Source organism: Salvelinus fontinalis, chromosome 2 (genome assembly GCF_029448725.1).
Source record: "Salvelinus fontinalis isolate EN_2023a chromosome 2, ASM2944872v1, whole genome shotgun sequence".
NCBI classification, from domain to species: Eukaryota; Metazoa; Chordata; class Actinopteri; order Salmoniformes; family Salmonidae; genus Salvelinus; species Salvelinus fontinalis.
Genome location: NC_074666.1, coordinates 85609910 through 85632561, shown reverse-complemented (window position 1 = coordinate 85632561; position 22652 = coordinate 85609910). Strand labels below are relative to the sequence as shown.

Here is a 22652-nt window from a genome sequence, read left to right as displayed (position 1 = left end):
TATTTGTATTAATTGCTGATTAAACTTGATATACTCTTAGTATTTTGTAAATTGACTACTCATAAATGTTATCGGCCCTCTGCGTAGTGCTCCTACAAGCTGGCATTCATGAACAAGCAACACGAAGCCACTCCTCTGTTACTGTAAACATATGTCACATGACTGCAGGCGGAAGCATACTCAAAGTAATCTTAGTAACGTTATAAGATGGCTACGCCGTCGGGAGGAGGCGATCCAGGTAAGTGACATAACTATGATAAGCACAATCTATACGGAACCGTGGCACTGATATCGTAATTATCGTGAGCCGGAACTTGAAATATTTGTCACCGTTTAGTTAACTTATTTTAGTTAACTTGTTAAAGAATTGAGGTTTGTTGCCGGTTGGACCCAGCCGCGTCGAGTTAGCCAGCGGGTTAACAAGCTAACATAACACCCAGCCATCCCATCTCTGGAACATGCCCATACACAAAACTATTTAAGCTAGCTAGCTATCTATCAATCTCAGAAAGTTACATTATAGTTAACTTGTTTTCTTTTCTCATCAAGCTAGCTTGTAAGCCTGTAACGTTATGTGATAGTCTGTAATAAACCGTTAATTGCTATATACATATACACCCCAAACATTCTGTTTTGTATTGGATATTCGGGTTTCACTCGTCAATAGCTATTGAACCAAGCATGCCATGACATGGAGTATTGTGACCTTATATTCTGAATCAGGGGAGGATGGAGAACAATCGACACCTTTTGTGTGTTAATCTTAGATCTTTTTGAAGATTGACATCTGATAAGAAAATGAGAAATTCACACAAAAAAAGCTATGGATTGTTCTCCATCCTTCCCTGATTTAGAATATATTTTCATTGTCATGGCATGCTTGGTTCAATAGCTATTGGCGAGAGAAGCGAATATCCTATATAAAACAACCTTTACCTTGGTATTGAACCATATACCTACCGGCTCTCTAAAAAGTCGGTTTAACAATACTTTCCTGGGGATATTTTGTCTCAATGAAGATGAAGGACAAACCACACAGACAATCGGTATAGTAAGTTTAAATGTAATTTTATTCAACATTCTGGCAAGGAACATTTACAAGATTTTGCAGGCATTTGTTTCAAGCTGTTTATACCTATTAATTGTGTATTACAGACTGATTCGTCAGACTAGTATGTGGGTGCTAGCTAGCTGTGTTTAATAAGTCTATTGTGACTTACAATTAGTGCATTTATCTTAAGATGGCTAGGTGGGACAACCACATATGGGGCGACGGGGTAGCCTTGTAGTTAGAGCGTTGGACTAGTAACCGAAAGGTTGCAAGATCGAATCCCCGAGCTGACAAATCTGTCGTTCTGCCCCTGAACAAGGCAGTTAACCCACTGTTCCTAGGCCGTCATTGAAAATAAGAATTTGCTAAATAAAGGTAAAATAAACGTAATTGGCAACTAACCTACCTGTAGTACATCTTGGGCCATCCCAACTGTTACTAATGTCAGCTGAGAAGTCTACTTCTGAAAATGAGCCAGCTGGTGTTTTAACTTTCACATTAATTCATGTCACACTTAACTGGTCATGAGACCTGCATACTTCCGTACCTACTTGTTCAAAAATATCTTTGTGTGGCACATTTCAATCATGTTTAGCCCATTACATAATATATTTATGACGCTACCTACGTGACTCAGTCAGCAGGACTTCAAGAGTTCAGTGTTAGCCAGACATGGGCATTGTCTTAAATTGCCTCTACCTGCCGTTGGTTTATGTTCTGGTAGTACTCTCACTCTTTGTGTTCTCAGGTAATGGAACTGATCAGGTACTAGAACTGGGAAAAAGATTACTGACAGAGTGAGTACGGTATACCTTCTTGTTTACTCCTGAATTTGATCTTTATTCTTTATTCACATTTGTCTGATTTAATCAGGCTGAAATACACAATCTAATTGGTACATATAGCCTGAAACATTGGAGTCCAAATCATAAATGTTCCTTACAAGGCAGAATGTTGAATAACATTACAGTTGACCTTACACTACGGGTTGTCTGTGCGGTTTGTCCTTCAGCCACTCGAAATTTGAGACAAAATATCCACAGGGAAGTAATGTTTACCAGACTTTGTACTGAGCCGGTAGGTATATGGTTCTGTTGGCTTGTATTTTTGGTGTGTATTTTCAATCTTCTTACGAATGCGACGTAAACACATGCACAATATGTAAACAATAGCCAAGCGTCAGCGAACCACAGATCAGATGTTGCTCGCATTCATCTGACCTACCAGCTCTCTAAAAAGCCTGGTAAACAATACTTTCCTGTGGACATTTTGCCTCAAATTTCGAGCGTCTGAAGGACAAACTGCACAGACAACCAGTAGAGTAAGTTCAAATTACATTTTTATTCAACATTCTGGCTGAACATTTTATAAGATTTTGCAATGTTTCAGGCTGTGTATACCAATTAATTGTTTGTTACACCCTGATTAATCAGACAATGATCACATATACTAGCTAGTTGTTTACCCGTGACCCTCTCTTCGCAGTTTCATCTACGAGCGGGTTCGTCGCCATGCTGACAGCAGTACTCAGTTGTCAGTGTCACAGACCCAGTTGGGCGGGAGTGTGCTGTGTGACCACAACGAAAAGAAACTGGCCCAGTGCCTGCAGCAGATTGGAGATGAGCTGGATGGCAATACACAACTCCAAAGGTATCTTAAACAAAGGACTTAGAAAGGGACTCCAGCTCTTTGCTTGAATCGATATTCACTTTGAATTGACCTCTGGAGTTTGTGCAATACTCAGAGTATCTTGTGTTTTCCCCTTCAGTATGATAAATGATACTGCACTCCAGCCCAGCCAGGAGGTTTTTATGAGTGTGGCCTGTGAGATCTTCTCTGATGGAAAGTTCAACTGGGGCAGGGTGGTGGCACTCTTCTACTTTGCCTGTCGGCTGGTCATCAAGGTGAGGGTTGTCAGTGGTTGTGTTTTATTTAGCTCTCCTTTCTCTCTCAATCAATCTCTTACTCTCAATCTCTTACTCTCTTGTCCGGGGCTCATCTCAGTCAGAATAGATTCACTGTTTTGAAAACCGCAACGCTTGGAATGGAACTGCATTTTATACGTTTTGGGATGAGTTGGCTTCTTCATTGTCTAATAAGACAGCATCGTCTTTCTCTCCTCAGGCTCTGTTGACCAAGGTCCCCGACATCATCAGAACCATTATCAGCTGGGCCACAGACTACCTGCGAGATCATGTGATCAACTGGATTAGGGAGCAGGGTGGCTGGGTAAGGAATCAGTAGATGCGCTTTCCCCAAATTGACTTACAGGTTTCATACATGTATTTTTTAATAAATGTATTTTTGAAATTGTAGTTGTGATGGTTGAAGACAATGGTCTCTTCCTAATTCTTAGGAGGGAATCCGTTCCTACTTTGGCACTCCCACCTGGCAGACTGTGGGGGTGTTCCTCGCTGGAGTTCTTACCACTGTGTTGGTCATCCGCAGGATGTGAGGGGCAGGAGAGCCTGAGAGAAGAAAGGACAAAGAGGGAGGGACATAAGACTGGGAGGAGAACTGGGTAGTAGAGACAGACCTGATGCGAGGGTAAATGTGAACTGTTTCTGGGGAAGGAAAAGGTGAGGAAAAATAGAGTTGGGAATGGAAAAACGGCAACGTTTGGACCTGATCAACCACTCCTCTTTCCTGCCCTCCATCCATGGCAAAGGATCGAGCCAGATTCAAAGTTCTTCTTGCCTCTGTTCCCAACACCGCTGAAAATGTGAGCGGCTCTTGACCGCACATACAGGAGAGAAGGATGGAAAGAGATCTATAGACTCGGCCAGGGCACATCTTTTAATTAATTTATTTTTTTATTTCTTACAAACAAACAAGTCGCTGCATGACATTTTGTTACTTAAGTCTTATGACATGAACTGATGACATTAAATCATTTCCCCCCCTCAGGTTAGCCATGAGAATCTCCTATGCTTTCCTGCTGTGCTTTATTTCTGTTGCACTTCTCCCATTGAGTCTCTCCTTTTTCCTATCTGATCATTCTCCCCAGCCGTCTTCATGGTATCTCTTTGCTAGAGTATGCATTTTGGGGTGTGTGTCTGTGAGCATCTACGTGTGATCATAGGATCAACAGATGTTCCAGGTACGTGTGTGTGCGTGTGCGCAATTCTACTGCGCACACACACAGCACTGTCCTCCTGTTCAAAGTACTGTATTCTATGGTGGGCTATTTAAAAGTAGACTATACCATAATCATTCACAATCAAATGCTCTTTTTATACACCTTGTTAAACTGTTAACAAATAAGGGAACTTTTTCTTATTTCTTTTAAGTTGTCAGTGCCTTTGTCCTTTTTTCATTTGTACAATAAATTGCTTTGATATTGTTCAAATGTTTTCACTTTTTCTATATATCTTTTGTAAAACTCTTATCCCTTGAAACAATCTTTTTGCAATGACAGTTTGTTTTTGTATGTTGTAATATGAACATAAAATAAAAACATTTTATGGATTGCGATCCTTATTAAACTGTGACATATTTGGGGAAAGATTGTGGGGTGTGAATGAGATGAATTAAACTATTGCCTGCTTATACACAAGTTCTCAACTGGAAGTAAATCCAAAGAGTGTCTAGTAGTAATGCAGTAGTTGGATTGAATCTTTCCTATTGATCAACAAATGGATATGAAATTCTCCAGAGTAGAACTTTTGTTTCATGACATGATTTCATGTTACTGTAAGGTACACAGGGTTGAGATGTTAATACCCTATTGGCTCAGTGCTGTTGTTGGGTGTGCTCTAGCTAAGTACAGAAAAGGTCTGTCATTTTTGGACAGCTGTATAGAATTATGCTAGGTCTACAGCACTGTTGGACTTTCCATACCTTACTTTGAGAAAAGGCAGTTGTAGCTTATTCACATTAACCATTGTCTCTAAAGAAAACACAAACACCACATGTGTGTGCTCCTGTAATTTACAGAGATATCCATTTATAAGAAACCCATGACATTTGTCCCTTTATGCATAACACACAGTTTCATAAAAAGCAGGATAGACTGAGACAGGCATACAGGAGTGAGTCTACAGTCCTGATGCTTGATGAGACTGCTACTGATGAATGGGGGGAGTTGATGTCTCAGCCACGAGTCTCCAGCACCCCCTCCTTGACCCTCCATCTCCAGGCCTGGCTGTAGTCAGGAGCAGGGACACAGTGGAGCAGGAGGCCAGAGTCCTGCACCTCCTCATCATGGGCCACTGGCTCCCGCTCCTGAGTCTCCATGGTGAACACCCTCTCAGAGATCTAGGGGGGAGAGAGAGACACACAGGTGTAAGAGTTATTGTGGTGTAATGAAGGACTCTGTGTAGTCGCCTGTGAAAAGGACAAGAGCATCAAAATGAAAATATGATTGTGCATGACTTGTTGTCAGGGGAGGCATATTGAAAAGTCAACCATGAGTCCTCACTCACCTGGTCGCTGATCCCCGTGGCAATGTGGCCCACCTTCACCCTGCGTTTCTCTCGGATCCGGATGCTTTGCCCATTTACGTCCGTGATGCAGACGTCCACTCCTGAGCCAATCACAGTGCAGAGAAACAGCCAACATAAGTGCACTGCACATGCTTTCTTAGCATGAATTATATCTCTATGGGAATGAGGTCCTATCCAGTGGGAAACAATATGACATGATCCTCTTATCTAAACATCCTGAGTTGTAGCACCTTCCAGGGTCAGATAACGATGTCACTCACCCTCAAAGCATCGGGGTGGAGACAGGTGGCTTTGGTGAACCAGCCAGTCCATACTGAGAATCTGTCCGTCAGGTTGGCTGTTGTAGGAGAACACGCCAGAGCTGAGGTCATCACCTGGGCTGATGGACCAACGGCCAGAGTCCTGTAGTCAGGGAGGAGGGAGACGGAAAATAGAGGGAGAGCCGTGAATGGGTTGATAATGTGACCGAGAGATCCAGATACCAAACCACAGAAACACATTACACACCCTACAGCTGTTCATATTATCTAACATGTCAGGTATGGCAGGCTTGTATGATGGGTTACCTTTCTGTCCCATAAGTCCCTGTTGGAGTAACAGTCACTGCTGCTCAGGCAGGACAGTAGCTGCTCCTGGGTTTCTGCTGAGTGCAGCTGAGACAGACTGGTCAGGTAGAACTCTGCAGACAAGCAGAAGAGGAGCGGTAAGAACAGAGGAGTTGACTTGAGTTGATATAGACACACACAGATATACATCAAGTAAAATTAACTAAGATACACAGACTGACAGACAGCAAACACGCAGAATGTTGCACCAACCCTTACCTCTCTCCAGTTTGCGCAGTTCAAGCTCAGACACGTTGGAGGTGACGTCGGCCATCTTGGGATTTTGCCATTCATGGAGTTGTGACAGTAGAGAGCGAGGTGAGTCTGGAGGTGAGGTTGTCTCCTCTGTGTCTGCCTCACTGCCTTCCTCCTCATCATTGTTCAGCTCCCTGCTCCCTGGGTTCATGGATTCCAGCAATAGCTTATGGTTCTCCTCAGAGCAGGTGTCTCTGCTGAAAGGAGGCCAGGGCTGGCTAGACTGGCCGGGGCTGTCATCTATCTGTAGGTGCTCCTTATAGGACCCTCTGATGGGGCTGCTGAGTCCTCCCACTAAAGACACATAGTAGGGTTGTTAGTCAGTTATAACAAAGTTATAACATCTAAGGACTGATCTAAAAGCAGTAGGTTTGTTAGCCAGTATTCACATGAACATGGTTAACAGCCACAGTTTTTAACATCTAAGAACTGATCTAAGAACAGTGGTGGTGCTACACTCTCACCTTCTCTCAGAGCTCTGGCTGCTCTTCCCTTGAGCTCCGAGGCGGAGGCCCTCTTGGTTGGCTCCTTCTGTAGTCCCACCTTTATGACATCAGCAGTGAAGGGACTGCAATCGGGCGGGATCTCCCTCAGAGGCGGTGGTTCATTGGCTATCTGTAACCATAGCCACATGAACAATCAAGCCACGACATGAAGATTCAATCCAATCGGAGGCCTAATATTGGCTCCAAATTATTATTTTTTAAACATCAAAAGCTACATATGTGTCACATGTCAAGTAGGAAGACAGGTTGGTGTTGTGTTGAAGGATACCTTGAAGTACAGTGGGCGGGAGTAGTATCGTGTCCAGGGCTGGCAGCCATTGAGCATGTGCAGTAACATGCAGCAGCTGCTCCACACGTCTGCTTTGGCTCCGCGGGTTTCCCCTTTCACAATCTCCGGGGCCATGTGTGTCTCTGTCCCCTTCAGATCTGCTTCCACACACATACACAGAGTATACATTCAGACATGACAACCATGGTCAAGCACTTTATTGTTTTGGTGTATCCCTCTTTTTTGTCTAGTGGGGTCTTGAGTTCATATTTTGCTACCTCCTTGGGATGCACTTAGGCTCTGTCCACCAATGTCCATTCTCTCCGAGTGTCCAAAGTCACACAGAAAAGTGTCCCTCCCATCCTCTGACAGCAACACATTGTCCGCTGCAACACACACACACACACACACACACACACACACACACACACACACACACACACACACACACACACACACACACACACACACACACACACACACACACACACACACACACACACACACACACACAGGAAGGCATGTTAATCTATGGCTATATACTGGATTTGGTTATTGTTGTTCTATAATCCTGGGATGAGAGCCATATTTAGCAGCACTGTAGCTATGCAGACGGGGCAAGGTTCTGGTAACCAGGGGGAAAAGAGAGTCAAATCCAAGTCATGTTGGCTATTAAGAAACAGCTGTTGGGGAAGGAATGAATCTGGGGCTTATAGCATAATAGACAAGCACCAGGTGACTTGGCAAAACCTCCCTGTTGTATCTGTGCCTGTGGTGTGGCATATCTGACACCAGGTGGTGTCTGAGCACTGAGCCATGTGGTTCCGACTGTCTATCCTTTGCTCTGTCCTTTGCTCTGTCGCTCTCTCTCTTCCTCTAGTTCTGTCTCTCCTTCTCTCTGGCTGGCGAGCGCATGCGCCCTCTAAAGAGCAGCGGTGAGTCACGCTGTGGGAAAGTCCCGGCTTGGCGTGTTCTCAGCCTGTGGTGCTCTGGTTTCACAACACAGGTGCTGGAGATCAAGACACGATCTGCGACTCTTGTGTTCCACATAACAACTGCAAAAACAGCCGAGAAAGAACTTACTCTCACCAAGGCAAAATATGAAACAAAATATGAATAACCTGAACGTCTGCTTCTCTATTTCTCTTTACATGTGTCAACTGTCAAGACACAAGTCTTTTAATTACTGTTTTAATAGCTGCCATAATCAAACACTGTAATCAAACACCGTAATCAAATCTATCACCAGAGTCAGTCTACGTGCCCAGACATTTAGTTACTGTGTGTTTTATGAACCTTCTGGTGTAGTTTTGTTCATAAGTCAGCCGTTTTTCATTATCTCATGTCTCGGCCTACCCTTTATGTCCAGATGCAGCACTCGTCTCTTCAGCAGGTGTTCCAGCGCCCCCAGAACCTGACAGTGGTAGTGTAGGGCCAGGTCCTCAGGTAGCCGACCCCTCTCTTTAATAAGCTGACCCACAGAGCCTAGAAGCAGATAATAGAGAAGAGGGCAGGAGGGGTCAGTGGGTGATGGAAAATCACCTCAAAATTATAGTGGTGATCTGAGGCATCCTTCGAGAAACTCCAACAGAGGTGTCTAGTAGTGATGCCCTGGTTGACTCATAAACCGGGCGGGTTTAGGGTCATTAAATTAAAAAAGGGGTACTTTGTAAAAAATAATTAAATAAAAGGTTACGTCAATCCACGGAGGCAAAAAGGAGTTTATTCAACAAGAGAAAAGCTTTGAAATGTTGAATATAAAGAGAAAGGAGGGCCAGAAAAGTAATGTTGGGAAAATATTTGGTGAAATGGGAAATGTGTGATGATTGTGAGGCACTATACAAATTCAACAGTCACAAGACGGGGACTTCAAATAGGGAAGTTCAAGGGAACTGTAGCCTACTCTTCAGATGGGTTAAATGGAAAATGAAATCTGGACACTGACTGTAGGTCTATAACCTCTCACATAGCGTAATATTAACTCCTTCAAAATTAAGGATTTCTTGCAGTAACAAGTTTAACCAAATGTAGGCAAAATTCTGACGCAGGTATAGGAGTGGAGAAATGTGATTTCTTTCTATCAGCATCTTGAGAGAATGCAAATACTCAGTTAGTACCTCTACAGATGGTATCTATCTTTACATTTACATTACATTTAAGTCATTTAGCAGACGCTCTTATCCAGAGCGACTTCTTTATCAGCATCATAAAAGCTGATAGAATTTCAACCACATAAAATATTCCCCCTTTAATTATTTTTTTGTCCCTAAACGTCTTTGCTCCATGAAAGAAGATGACAGAGAAAAACTTTACCGATGTCAACTAGATTAAAGCATTCATTCTATTGATTTATGACAATCTGGTGAGCAGGGGATAATATAGTCTTTGAGGGGAACATAAAATGACAGAAGAAAAGCTGCATCTATTTAATTATAGACAAGTTGACTAACAAATAGTCTACCAAAATGTCTACCAAAAATTATAAGCAGAAACATATCTAAAATCATGAGAAAATCTGCACCCCCTGTCAAAAAAACATTCCACTGTCTTTGACTGTAGCCTACAGCATTTTTCTATGTTAGCGGGTTAGGGTCGGGCCTCAGATTGTCACTTTATCACATATAGTCTGGCGGTTGCGGATGGGTTATTAGCAATTGTGGGTGGATGTAGGTGAACAAAAAGCTTGCCCGCGCATAACTAGCGTCCAGGTCACTGCCTGAGATCGAGGTACAGTATAGTGTATAGCGCACCAGCTTTGAGGTCCATGAAGAGGACAACGTAGGGCCCCTCTCTGATCACTCCGAAGAGTTCCACCACGCGAGGAGACTTCAGGGCACTCCACGTACCCACTTCCTCACTACTAAAACTCTTCAGGAGAATCTGGGAGGAAGGTGAGGGAGGAGAGAGTTCAATAGTTATCAATAGTGAGAGATAACACACATATAATATGTACAAACAGAGAGTGTAAGTGCTGTTGTACCTTTTTGGCGCCAAATCTGAAGTGTGTTCTGTTGTCTTGCACACTGTGCACTTCCCCGTATGACCCTGTGTTGATAGACTTGCAGAGGCTGTAGTCCTTCCCCTCCCTGTACTCATAATTCACAGGCTGAATATTCTAAAAGGAAATAAGAGAGAACAATTGGCTGAGTGAATAAGGAGGAATCAGAAAAAGGCACAAGTAAACAACCGCATTTATCGACAACTATTGCAGTCTGGAGAGTTACCTCATTGAAGATCAGGCCCTCGTTGGTGTCAGTCTCTGAGACGTCTCCCTCCTTCTCCCTGACATCCCTTTCCACGTCTTTGCAGAAGGGACCTGCGTAGCATCGGTCCTCCAGACTGACACTGCCCCTGAGCCCTGCTAGGGCCAACGAACAGTCTCCCACACTGCTGAGAGGAGAGTCCGAGTCACTCTCCTGCCCATAGGTGGAGAGGTTGCAGGAGGGGCTAAACACCTGGGGGCCCCAGCAGGGGTGGGAATGGCTGGGGCCCCTGTTGCAGTCCTGGAGGGGGTAAGGGGGGCGTCTTGTGTCATGAGCCTCTAAACTCGGGATACTGCTACTGTAGGAAGTGCTGATGTTACTTAGGGGCTCTGAAGCGTCCTCCTAAAGGGGAGAAAGATAAACCAACCACCGGGTGAATAAAGGTGACTGTCTGCCAGGAAAGAACTTTCACCTCCAGGTGATAAAACTGACACTGACAACTATCTATGTGGGTGAGGCTTCAAGACTATGGACAACTTGAAAGGAAGCTTTGTCAGACAGTCAAGAGTTCTCTGAATCCCTTCCTACTGGTTGGAAAGCTAATGTTTGTGGTAGGATGTTTGCTGATAGAAGCTCAAACACTATATGAGACTGTCTACGGTTCATACTACAGACTATGAATCATAAGAAAGGCACTTCAAGTTCAACTAGAGTTCAACGTCATCCATTTTGTGTCTGACGGTAGGATGTTACAGGGAGTGCTCATCTTACCTGGGTCTGGATCAGTTGAGGAGAACTGCCAGTCTGGGTCTCCTGCTCAGGGACACCAGAAGGTACTCTACGTCTCTGTCTCTGCTTCCCTGTCTCCCTCTGCTCCTCTTTCTTCTCCTTCCTCTTCTGTTTCTTCCTTGGCTTCTTCCTGGGTGAGCAGTGGGCCGGGGAGCCTGGTTTGTCCTGGTTGGAGGCTGCGGTGGAACTCGCCACATTGTTGTGCTCTGATGAGTCCCTGTGGAAGACATAACAGCAATACCTGTGTAAATGCAGTACTATCACGAAAACCGAAACTGTAAGACATTAGTGGTTTTACTAATGCTTTGTAGCTAAAGAAAACCAAAGATTGAGATAGTTGGAAGGAGAGCTAATGTTGGAGTGTGTTATGGAGGGATAAGTGATGTCATACCGGTTGATTAAGCAGTTGGGGGACCCGACATAGGAGCGTTCGGAGCAGGAAGGGCTGAACTGCTGGGAGTCTTGGGTTTCACCTGGGGAAGCACAGACAGCAGGTGTTAGCTTGGTGCCATTCTCTCTCTCTCTCTCTGTAAATAATTCTATCAAAACTAGTATCGCCCGTCCTTAGTATACTCACATTCAGCCTGGGCTATGAACGAGTTCTTTTGATAGTTCAGTGGACCTGCTTCACCCACTTGTTCTGCTGTGCCCTGTGTTAGGACTTGAATTAGTCTGGGTTTTAAACAAGCCATGAAGTCCCCTTCGCTCTCCTTCCCCTCCTCGTCACTCGTCCTGTCTTCTGGGCTGGGGCGGCTTGGGTAAGACCCCTTCAGCTCTATTTGGGGTGACCCTGAGAATGGTCTGGTCGAGTTAAAGATCCTTTGATTCACCGCCATTCTCACCTGCTGGAGAAGGAAACAGAAAATGATGTCAATTCAGAATAAAACATGGTTTTATCCTGTTTACTAACTTCGCTGTTGGTTGGACTATTTAAAACGGTCCGTCCTTGAACAGCTCAGTGTACAGCACTTCATTTGAAGCACATCTCCACAACAACCAACTTGCTGATCTAATCGATCCTCACACCTGCCATTAGCAAAGAGAGGAGCAAAGCTTGTGATTGCAGGGACAGCGACTGGGTAATTAAAAACCCCAGTATAGCTTGTTAACTTCTGGAAAGAGCCTCCCTCATGTCAACTGAACTTCGCACCTGCTAAGAATGGAATAATGGCCGGCTTTGTGTGGCAGTGAAACAAGTCAATCTAGTAATTGTTTATCGCTGCCTTGTATTGCGCCTCGTTCCAAAGCAAATATTTGTTGTACTTTTTAACTCTGCATTGTTGGGAATGGGCTCGTAAGTAAGTATTTCCCGGTAAAGATCACACCTGTTGTATTTGGTGCATGTGACCAATAAAATTGTATTTTATTTTAAACATATCACTTTCTCAACATGGAGGAAGTGTATATGCTTGACACAGAAACTTGATCGCAACTCCTTCTCTGCTGAAACTTCCCGTTTTGCAGTGAGAGAATGAAACAGGAAACTCGATCACGGCCTTGTTTTGACAGTTACAACTGTGTAGTTAACACCAGGAAGTAGTTGTGTTATAGAGACTGCTACAAGGCATGCTCAAGGAACAGAACTGCCTCAGTTCCACAGAATATAATGTGTGTGTGTGTCTCTGTGTGTGTGCATCAAGCACGGAGTATGTCTTTCAAATGAAAACCCCTCTGATCTGAGCATGTTTAATTCAGTAAAGAAAGGCCAGAGAGGCTTTGGAACTAGGCCCGCTTAGTGAGCACTGTAAGCGGAGAGCTGTAGAGCTCGGGTTGCTGCATGTTGCATCAGTGTGCCAGCACTTCACAGGAGTTTATCTTTACCCCTCACGTTTGATCTTCCCTTAGACAGGTGCTCTGTTCCCTTTATGACACGCCAAGCTCAGGTTGAATGCCAGGGTAAATGCTATGTAAATGTTTATACCCGGATATGCAAATGGCGTTAGAAATCTCTTAGAACCTGTATAGCATTCAAATAAAACACTCCACACACTGTTCAGTGAATTTTCCTCCACTTTCCTGTCAATCTCTCATTCCCCTCCTCCACACACACTTTGTCTAACCCAGACTCTGATCAGGCACACTAGCTTTCTCATTCACTGATCATCACTTCCTGCTAAAGCAAGAGCTCCGCACACGTACCCCTCCTCCAAAACACAGCACCACACCCCAACTGAAATCAAGTGGGGCGGAAGTAAGAACAGGCCCGTTGACAAAGAACTGAACAGAAAAATAGACGCTGAGGAAGGAAACATAGACCTACCGACAGAGGCAGGTCTGAATTGCAGGTCTGCAGTCTCTTCTAGTTATCCGTTTTTCACTAAACTAAACTGAAGTCAAATATTCTGCTAGTAAATACCCCTATCCTTCCAAATGATAACTCACTCTCTGTAATATAGGTCTCTTTCGACTCTCTCTCTCTACCTCACTCTGTGATCTTGCTGTGCATCTCGGTTGCTTGGTGTCGCTTGATCCCACTGGCCCACTGCCAACCTGGGTAGGAGCTGTGATTGGTTGATGGTGATTTACGGGAAATCCATCTCACTTCCCCACATCCCCCCTCCCTCTTTTCCCTGCAGCAGCAGGGCTGTCTTGCTCTTTCTGTGCTTTCTCTTTCTCTCGCCTATGCTCAGTGTCTTTCTGTCCCATTTTCACTCTCCCTAAATAATGGGAAAATTAGAGCACATTATTAAAAAGTGCACCTGACAGTGTCCAAATCTAACCTGTCTAACTCTTTAAATGTTCATTTGGGACCCAAAACAACAAACCCTGAAGATCTAACTCCCCAAAGCAAGGGGCCACATGTTAGTTATGTACTAGACTATGTTATACTCTTTGGCCGCACTTAAAGCCTCTCATTGTGCTGCGTTGGGGCTGCAGAAAGGGGTCAGGGTTCAGGGATATGCTCTTAAAACACACTCACGGTCTAATACCAAGCAAACGATGATGCATGAATAAGCCACTTGATCCCATCAGGCCAGAGTAGTCGCATCAATCATGTCCACAGGAACACCCTGGTTCTGTTCTGCATATAGCCAAAGTTATGTGCTCCCATAAATCAATGATCAAATCCCCTCTGTCTGTATAATCTATAACCTATGATTTTTAGTTATGGGTGTTGAACTCCAGATCTTTAGCCCCTGCTATTTTCCCTTCTTATTATAATAATTTTAATAAATAAAACAACATCAGATTGACCCGTGAGGAATACATGTGAGAATTGTGAGGTTTTAACTCATAGCACTGAAAAGGTCGGTCACCTTTTTGAGTTTGGGAAGACCTCACTTCCTTTTTTGGTTTCCTCTTTTTTTTGAGAGAGGAACAACACATTACTCAAAACAGAGACACTAAAGGGCAAGGAAACTCAGGGACCACATTTGGACATGTCAAACAGCCAACTCTTGTATCAAATCATAGCAGTGAGTGACAGCTTAAAGCAAGTAGCCTACAGTATATGAATTTATCATCACCCTTGACTCTTGCTTTATTTTACTTGTGATTGCTTAAACAGAGCGAATGTGATCATTTTCTATCCTGGGATTAGCCTACATCCTCTGGCCTTGATGGATCACTCACAAGTAATTTGCAGTCTCTTAAAAACCTCTTGAAGAGGTTAAACTATGAGAACTACAGGCTAATGAGTGGTTGTAGAGCTGCACTCCACAGCCCAGAAAACCACTCTGACCATAGGGACCAGTCATTGTGATATATAAAGTAAGTCCTCCCCTAGCTGTACTCAGCATTTGGTAAACTGTGCAGATTCCGTTTTTTGTATCTCTATGTTGTGTTATTACAGCAATGTAACAACTTTGTTATAACAATGTAGGCCCCTGCCTAACTGTCAATGTGACAAAGTAACTGTGTTTGAGGACCTCTCGACTCCCTATCAAAAACACATGCATGAAAAACATGAGCATGATACTCAGTGAGCAGAGGGGTGGGGGACAGTTGGAATCTTGGTGGAGGAGTGAGAGAATGTGGGGGCAGAAAGGACAAGAACGGGAGGAGGGGTGGAAAGGGGATCCAAAAATGGCAGCTAGATTCTGGGGGAGTGAATGTAGACTGTAGAGGATACAACAAAGAAAGGAACAAATAGAGGAACGGCTGCAGATGGAACTGCTGAAAAGATTCAGGATGGATACACACAGACACACAATGACCACTGACTCATATACGCCCACTCAGATTAGCAGAATACCAGAGGCTTGAGTAAGGACAGCCGAGGGCTCCATCTCCTGCAGGACCTGGATAATTTAATACATCAGTACGCCTCCGCCATTCCTGGATACCTGCCAGTACTTCTGGGCCCCTCAGTCCCTCACAGAGCACTGTTACGAGGCATTCATTCAGTGACTAGCAAGCAACTCATGGGAATCCAAAATGAATGTCTCAATGAGTGAATAACGCAGGGTATCAGAGGGGGTGAAGGCCTCTGTGCATAGCAACACATCCTTCACACACCAGAAAGACAACACCTATTTACTCTGGTGCTAAAAATGCATCATAGACATTGAGAAGGACATTGCTTCTCTTTTGTCATTTCATCAGGTTCGCGTCTGGTCCCTGAGTGGAAGACTTTAGCCCAGTCGTGTAGTGGGGGCTATATGCTGTATACCCACTATTCTTTTCAGTGAGCATTGCGTATACTCACTTTTTAATCGTCACTGATGCTGCTCTCTGTTTTGTTCTACGACCCCCACAAGTGTCACAGGACTAGTCTGAAGGTACCAGTTCAAAAAATGTATGGGTAAAATATGTGTTAATTATTATTATTATTATTTATTTATTTTAAATAAGAAATCTGAGCTTTCTTCTATTTCATAGATATAGGACAGACACTTCAAAACCTTATTCCTTAGGATACATTTTTTGACTGTCTGTTTTGCCATTTATGAACGTGTCATTGAATACTGACCTTCTATGGGCAAATTCTATATTTTATCAAATACTTTGCAAATATATATTTGTTTATACCTACAGGGTCGTTAAATCAAATAGCTAAATGATCCATGGTATGACCATCTTAATACAATTCCATATGTTAGGCAAGTATAACCCCCCCCACCCCCATACTGACCTTGTGCCATCATACCGACTTTGTGCCATCCCGTAATACCAGCACTAAAACACACAAGGGGCCCTATTTTCAATCAGAAGGTTATCAATGCTAACAAGTACATGTACAATCCCATAGCAAATACTAGCTAAATGCTAACATGCAAGCCTTTTACATAAACTATTTGGAGGACAGACATCCCAGGTCATACAAGTAACTCTATGGGCAAATTCTATATTTTATCAAATACTTTGCAAATATATATTTGTTTATACCTACAGGGTCGTTAAATCAAATAGCTAAATGATCCATGGTATGACCATCTTAATACAATTCCATATGTTAGGCAAGTATAACCCCCCCCACCCCCATACTGACCTTTAATCGTCACTGATGCTGCTCTCTGTTTTGTTCTACGACCCCCACAAGTGTCACAGGACTAGTCTGAAGGTACCAGTTCAAAAAATGTATGGGTAAAATATGTGTTAATTATTATTATTATTATTTATTTATTTTAAATAAGAAATCTGAGCTTTCTTCTATTTCATAGATATAGGACAGACACTTCAAAACCTTATTCCTTAGGATACATTTTTTGACTGTCTGTTTTGCCATTTATGAACGTGTCATTGAATACTGACCTTCTATGGGCAAATTCTATATTTTATCAAATACTTTGCAAATATATATTTGTTTATACCTACAGGGTCGTTAAATCAAATAGCTAAATGATCCATGGTATGACCATCTTAATACAATTCCATATGTTAGGCAAGTATAACCCCCCCCACCCCCATACTGACCTTGTGCCATCATACCGACTTTGTGCCATCCCGTAATACCAGCACTAAAACACACAAGGGGCCCTATTTTCAATCAGAAGGTTATCAATGCTAACAAGTACATGTACAATCCCATAGCAAATACTAGCTAAATGCTAACATGCAAGCCTTTTACATAAACTATTTGGAGGACAGACATCCCAGGTCATACAAGTAACTCAAAAATGTTACTCACTGTTTGTTGCACGCAAAATATATATATATATATATTAGACACCAAGCCTCTAATCCAGGAGGCGATTCTCTTCTGTTACCAAGAGGAGCTTGATTGCAAAAAGCTCACCACTTAAGCTTACTACGAGCTCTACGCAGACGTACGATTCGGAGTGTGGCAATATAATTTTTTGGCACAAAAGGAGCGTCTCTTTGTAATAGGCTCCGGCATTTTACTTACTTTTTTACTACCTGAAAATTAAGACACGCTGTATCATTCCTTCCGCAGTGGGGGCAGTGTTGTCGCTTGGCTCCTTAATCTGATCTATAGGCTATATAGGCTACTTGAGTACTTGAACGGACATCAAAGCTTGTTCTTTAACCAGGGATCACAGTTACATTTTGTCCCAATTGCTTTATTTATTTTGTCTTGAAGACAACGTTAATTTGCTTTGACTCTAGTGTTCCATTTGTACATGTGCAGTTGTGACTACCTCATGAAGCTGGTTGTACAAATGTGCATTAGTGACTAACTCATGAAGCTGGTTGAGAGAATGCCAAGTGTGTGCAAAGCTGTCATCAAGGCAAAGGGTGGCTACTTTGAAGAATCTCAAATATATTTTGATTTGTTTAACCTTTTTTTGGTTACTACATGAGTCCATATGTGTTATATCATAGTTTTAATGTCTTCACTATTATTCTACAATGTAGAAAATAAAGAAAAACTCTGGAATGAGTAGGTGTGTCCAAACTTTTGATTGGTACTGTATATGGGGCAATTTAGCATTTAGGATTTGTTATCTGTAATGGTTATGATAAATTATAGATAAATATGCGCATATTTCTTACCAGCGCAGGCCTTGTGTTAAAAAATGTGATGATGCTGAACTGATGCCTGGCCTAGAAAGAGAATTTCCATAGACGGCTATATAGAGAAGTCAGCTTAGAAAATTCCTAATAAGACACTTCAGTCTTCAACTTTGTGCACAAATAATTGTAGTTGAGGCTGATTTTTTTCCATCACTCACAGCCGAAGATATTAAAATGTTATTTTCATCCAATGTCTGCCATGTTTTTAGATGACGTTGTGGCTGCTCCCTGTGCGTAGGAGATGTTGGCTGTATAAATAGGATGCAACCGAGGTATCCATGGTCCACGAATCGGCGTAAGTAAACGTGAGTAGATCTACCTTGAAAACAACGGTTGGACATCTTGGATGCAGTCTCCAGTTCTTATTATATCTCAGTGGCTGCCAGCTAGCTACTACTACCAAGGAAAGTCACAAAATGAAAAAACGTTGCTATCACCCCCTTGTGAATGAGAGTGTGCCCGGCAAGGAAATCATATTACAAAAAGGTTTTCGCTATTCCAAAAATCCCACTCCACCCACGAAGATCAATGGAGTGACGCTTGATAAATAACTAGCTACTATGTCAGCAAACCAAATGCACAACTTCAGAGCATTTAGCACATTTTAGACAGTTAACTTAATAGTTATATCTAGCTGCAAACATTTAGTTGTGAATTCAAACTGTAACTATGCTATTGTGTATGCTGCACAACAGTGAGTGACTCAAAAGACTTCGGTCTCTCGTCGTTGTGTGCATGTAATAACAACATGTGACTGGGGACTACCAGTGAGCTTCATAATGTAAAATAATGTGAGAGGTGAAATGAAGAACGCGATCTGCTTTATTGCAGGAGAATTGCACAAGTTGACTGCAGGTGTTTATAAAAGTAGAATCTGCGATATAACGTACTTAGATGCAGAAAGTAAACAGCATAGTGGGTTAATTTTGACAACACCTAAGAGCGTTAAAAGCATGAGACTCAATTTATCTGCTGTATTGGTATATACGGTAGTAGTAGTAGACAATGGACCTGATGGGACAGCTCAGAGCTTCTGCTCTTTTCTGTCCATAAGAAACAATTGGATTGGTGGAAGAGGCAGGGCAGGCCAGGAGCAAGGTAGGAGGGTGTGGTCAGTATACTGCCCAAGCCTATATATTGCATACTGGAAGAGTGACAGCAGACCCTGTACAGACAACTGGTAGAGGGTTGATAGGCCAATTGGCTTATCAAATTCAGCAACTTGTCCAAAAATAGCCTACTAGACCAAATTAAACTGCTAGCATGAAAAACACAAGTTTTGAGGGAGCGTGCAATTCTAACTGCAGCACTGTCAACCAGAGCTGTTGCCAGATAATTGAATGTTGATTTCTCGACCATAAGCTGCCTCCAACATAATTTTAGAGAATTAGGCAGTATGTCCAACCGGCCTCATAACCGCAGACCACGTGTATGACGTCGTGTGGGCGAGTAGTTTGCTGATGTCAACCTCGTGAACAGATTGACAAATGGTGGCGGTGGGGTTATGTTATGGGCAGTCATAAACTACGGACAAAGAACACAATTGCATTTTATCTATGGCAATTTGAATGCACAGAGATACCGTGAAGAGATACTGTGACGAGGTCCTGAGGCCCATTGTCGTGCCATTCATTCGCCGCCATCACCTCATGTATCAGCATGATAATGCACAGCCCAATGTCACAAGGATCTGTACACAATTCCTGGAAGCTGAAAATGTCCCAGTTCTTCCATGGCCTGCATACTCACCAGACATGTCACCCATTGAGCATGTTTGGGATGCTCTGGGTCGACGTGTACGACAGCGTGTTCCAGTTCCGGACAATATCCAGCAACTTCACACAGCCATTGAAGAGGAGTGGGACAACATTCCACAGCCCACAATCAGCAGCCTGATCAACTCTATGTGAAGGAGATGTGTCGTGCTGCATGAGGCAAATGGTGGGCACACCAGACACTGACTGGTTTTGTGTTCCAAACCCCTACTTGTGACCAACTGATGCAAATCTGTATTCCCAGTCATGTGAAATCCATAGATTAGTGCCTAAGGAATTTATTTAAATTGACTATTTCCTCAAATAAACTGTAACTCAGTAAAATCTTTGAAATTGTTGCATGTGGCGTTTATATTTTTGTTCAGTATACAATTCCGATGCTGTGTTTTAAAGTTTAAAAAAGTCAGCAATCATGACTTCCCAACCGGTTTTCAAAACATATGTTGATATGTTAAAAATGTTAAACGTTAAAAATTGATGTAATAAATGTATCACTAGCCACTTTAAACAATGCCACTTCATATAATGTTTACATACCCTACATTACTCATCTCATATGTATATACTGTACTCTATACCATCTACTGCATCTTGCCATGTTGATGTAATGTATCACTAGCCACTTTTATATGTTTACATATCCTACATTACTCATCTCATATGTATATAGTATATATGGTAAGGTAAAAAAATATATATGAATGAGTGTTGCTATAGAACGGCATAGGCAAGATGAACGGCATAGGCAAGATGATATACTGTACTCTATACCATCCACTGCATCTTGCCTATACCGTTCTATACCATCACTCATTCATTTTTTTAATGTACATATTCTTATTCATTCCTTTACACTTGTGTGTATAAGGTAATTGTTGTGAAATTGTTAGGTTAGATTACTGGTTGGATATCACTGCATTGTCGGAACTAGAAGCACAAGCATTTCGCTACACTTGTATTAACATCTGCTAACCCTGTGTATGTGACAAATAAAATTTGATTTGATATGCCCCTTGTCTTTAATATCAGCGATAAAGAATCCTTCAAATAAAACAGATACACTTACTGTAGAGTTTTGCACAGATCCACAAGCTGTGCAAGCCTCCAGTTGAGGAACTACACTTCCTCCCCAGTTACACTTACACACGTGTTCGGAGCGCATTAGATAGCTAATTAGCACAGGTGGCCACCTATGTCTTCCATAAACAAGCGATGTATATTGGAGATATATTTAGGCGTGTAGTAATTGAAAGGTGTGTAGTAATTTAAACTTTTGTTTTATGAAAACAAAAGGTTATTTCTCTCTGATCTGGAAGATACGTTCCTTATGTTTAAAAAAAACGTTCTGCAAGCGATACGTGTTCATGTTTGCAGCAAGCGTTGGCGACTCTTAACAAAGCCGCCGGTCAGAAGATATTATCGTCAACAGGCCGTCTACTGTACTGTGATATCTGGCAATATCTACTGTAATAGCCTATGTGGCAACTTCGTGCATAACATCTACACGGGTCATTTGTTATCTTAAATGTAACAACTAAGAAGTTATTAAGTAATTAACGTTAAGTCGTTTCATTAAAAATTATCATTATACTATGGTCGAGAAAAATGTTGAAGCGACTTCACTTCACCTCCTTTTCCTCCGCCATTTCAAATGTACTTCAACCCTTTCACTAAGAAACATATTAATCATATTCAATTCTGATATCTTTATAGTTCATATTGACTTACCTTAGTTCAGGTCTGTTGTTTTTACAATGATAAAAGGCGTCGGCTGTTTTCAGCATCTACACAGTTCGCTAAAAATGTTCAACGTTGAAAATTAGGATTGCGTCATCGGAGGGGTGTAGATCTGAAAATCGAAAGTACATGATCGTTTTCGAAGTTAGGTTTGAATGGAGGATGTGTGTGGTTCTTGTGTACAATTACTTTAGTAAACATCAAGGCTGCGTTTAAACAGGTAGCCCAATTCTGATATTTTTTTCCACTCATATGTATTTTCTCACCAATCACATCTTTTCTCATCCGATTTTTTTCAAATCCAATCCGATTGAAAAAAATCAGAATTGGGCTGCCTGTCTAAACGCAGTCTAAATGTTATCACAATGTAGGCACAACTTTTCTCAACTAAGTTATATCGAACCTGGACGCTATGGATAGTGAGGATCCATAGCGACCACTAGCGGCTGCCAAGGCTAATCCAAGCGCTCGTGGAGGTTTCTATGACATGCTTGGTGGCACCCACGTATGAGAAGTGTATATAAAGCGAAGGGGAAGCATGTAGGCCTACCAGTAGCGGTGAGTGGGTAAAATCACTGGGGAAGCCAAGCCAGGAAAAAATAGCCATATTACAACCTATGTGTTGTGATAATTGCGTTTGCTCTATTTATTTATTTATTTATTTTACCGTTATTTTACCAGGTAAGTTGACTGAGAACACGTTCTCATTTGCAGCAATGACCTGGGGAATAGTTACAGGGGAGAGGAGGGGGATGAATGAGCCAATTGTAAACTGGGGATTATTAGGTGACCATGATGGTTTGAGGGCCAGATTGGGAATTTAGCCAGGACACCGGGGTTAACACCCCTACTTTTACGATAAGTAATATCCTGTTAGTTCATATGCCATGGTTCCCCGGCGGTCCAGTTTTATCCCCCCAAGTTTTCTGAGCAAAAAAAATCTAAAAATACACAGTACCAGTCAAAAGTTTGGACACACCTACTCATTCCAGGGTTTTTCTTTATTTTTACTATTTTCTACATTGTAGAATAATAGTGAAGACATCAACACTATGAAATAACACATATGGAATCATGTAGTAACCAAAAAAGTGTTCAAC

The 22652-nt window shown here is 42.4% G+C and overlaps 2 protein-coding genes across 4 annotated transcripts; one reads left to right on the top strand and one right to left on the bottom strand.

The window, feature by feature from the left end:
- Positions 1 to 145: 145 nt before the first annotated feature.
- On the top strand, positions 146 to 4525 carry LOC129830088 (apoptosis regulator BAX-like). 2 transcript variants are annotated; one of them, XM_055892313.1, is made up of 6 exons: positions 146 to 238; positions 1800 to 1848; positions 2537 to 2701; positions 2820 to 2955; positions 3176 to 3280; positions 3408 to 4525. In XM_055892313.1, the coding sequence occupies exons 1-6, from the start codon at positions 208 to 210 to the stop codon at positions 3504 to 3506; spliced, it is 585 nt and encodes a 194-aa protein (XP_055748288.1). In that variant the 5' UTR covers positions 146 to 207; the 3' UTR covers positions 3507 to 4525. The 2 variants fall into 2 exon arrangements, with proteins under 2 accessions (XP_055748288.1, XP_055748277.1); XM_055892302.1 differs by having other exon boundaries at positions 187 to 1848.
- LOC129830076 (mitogen-activated protein kinase kinase kinase 14-like) lies at positions 3842 to 21669 on the bottom strand. 2 transcript variants are annotated; one of them, XM_055892279.1, is made up of 16 exons: positions 21544 to 21669; positions 11700 to 11967; positions 11514 to 11595; positions 11105 to 11339; positions 10355 to 10735; positions 10111 to 10245; positions 9881 to 10010; positions 8487 to 8615; positions 7409 to 7516; positions 7131 to 7288; positions 6821 to 6971; positions 6321 to 6650; positions 6063 to 6175; positions 5757 to 5898; positions 5476 to 5576; positions 3842 to 5308 (listed from the first exon to the last, which is right to left on the bottom strand). In XM_055892279.1, exons 2-16 carry the CDS (start codon positions 11956 to 11958, stop codon positions 5144 to 5146), a joined length of 2619 nt encoding a protein of 872 aa, XP_055748254.1. In that variant the 5' UTR covers positions 11959 to 11967; positions 21544 to 21669; the 3' UTR covers positions 3842 to 5143. The 2 variants fall into 2 exon arrangements, with proteins under 2 accessions (XP_055748254.1, XP_055748264.1); XM_055892289.1 differs by lacking the exon at positions 21544 to 21669 and adding an exon at positions 13383 to 13579.
- Positions 21670 to 22652: the final 983 nt, after the last annotated feature.

Bases quoted from the DNA above. Each gene is read 5' to 3' on its own strand.
- LOC129830076 (XM_055892279.1), bottom strand. From the start codon at position 11,958: ATGGCGGTGAATCAAAGGATCTTTAACTCGACCAGACCATTCTCAGGG. The intron at 10,736-11,104 runs GTAAGATGAGCA...TCTCCCCTTTAG, and splicing joins CTCAACTGATCCAGACCCAG to GAGGACGCTTCAGAGCCCCT. The intron at 6,651-6,820 runs GTGAGAGTGTAG...ATGTGTCTTTAG, and splicing joins AGCCAGAGCTCTGAGAGAAG to TGGGAGGACTCAGCAGCCCC.
- LOC129830088 (XM_055892302.1), top strand. From the start codon at position 1,724: ATGGGCATTGTCTTAAATTGCCTCTACCTGCCGTTGGTTTATGTTCTG. The intron at 2,702-2,819 runs GTATCTTAAACA...TTTCCCCTTCAG, and splicing joins GGCAATACACAACTCCAAAG to TATGATAAATGATACTGCAC. The intron at 2,956-3,175 runs GTGAGGGTTGTC...TTCTCTCCTCAG, and splicing joins CCTGTCGGCTGGTCATCAAG to GCTCTGTTGACCAAGGTCCC.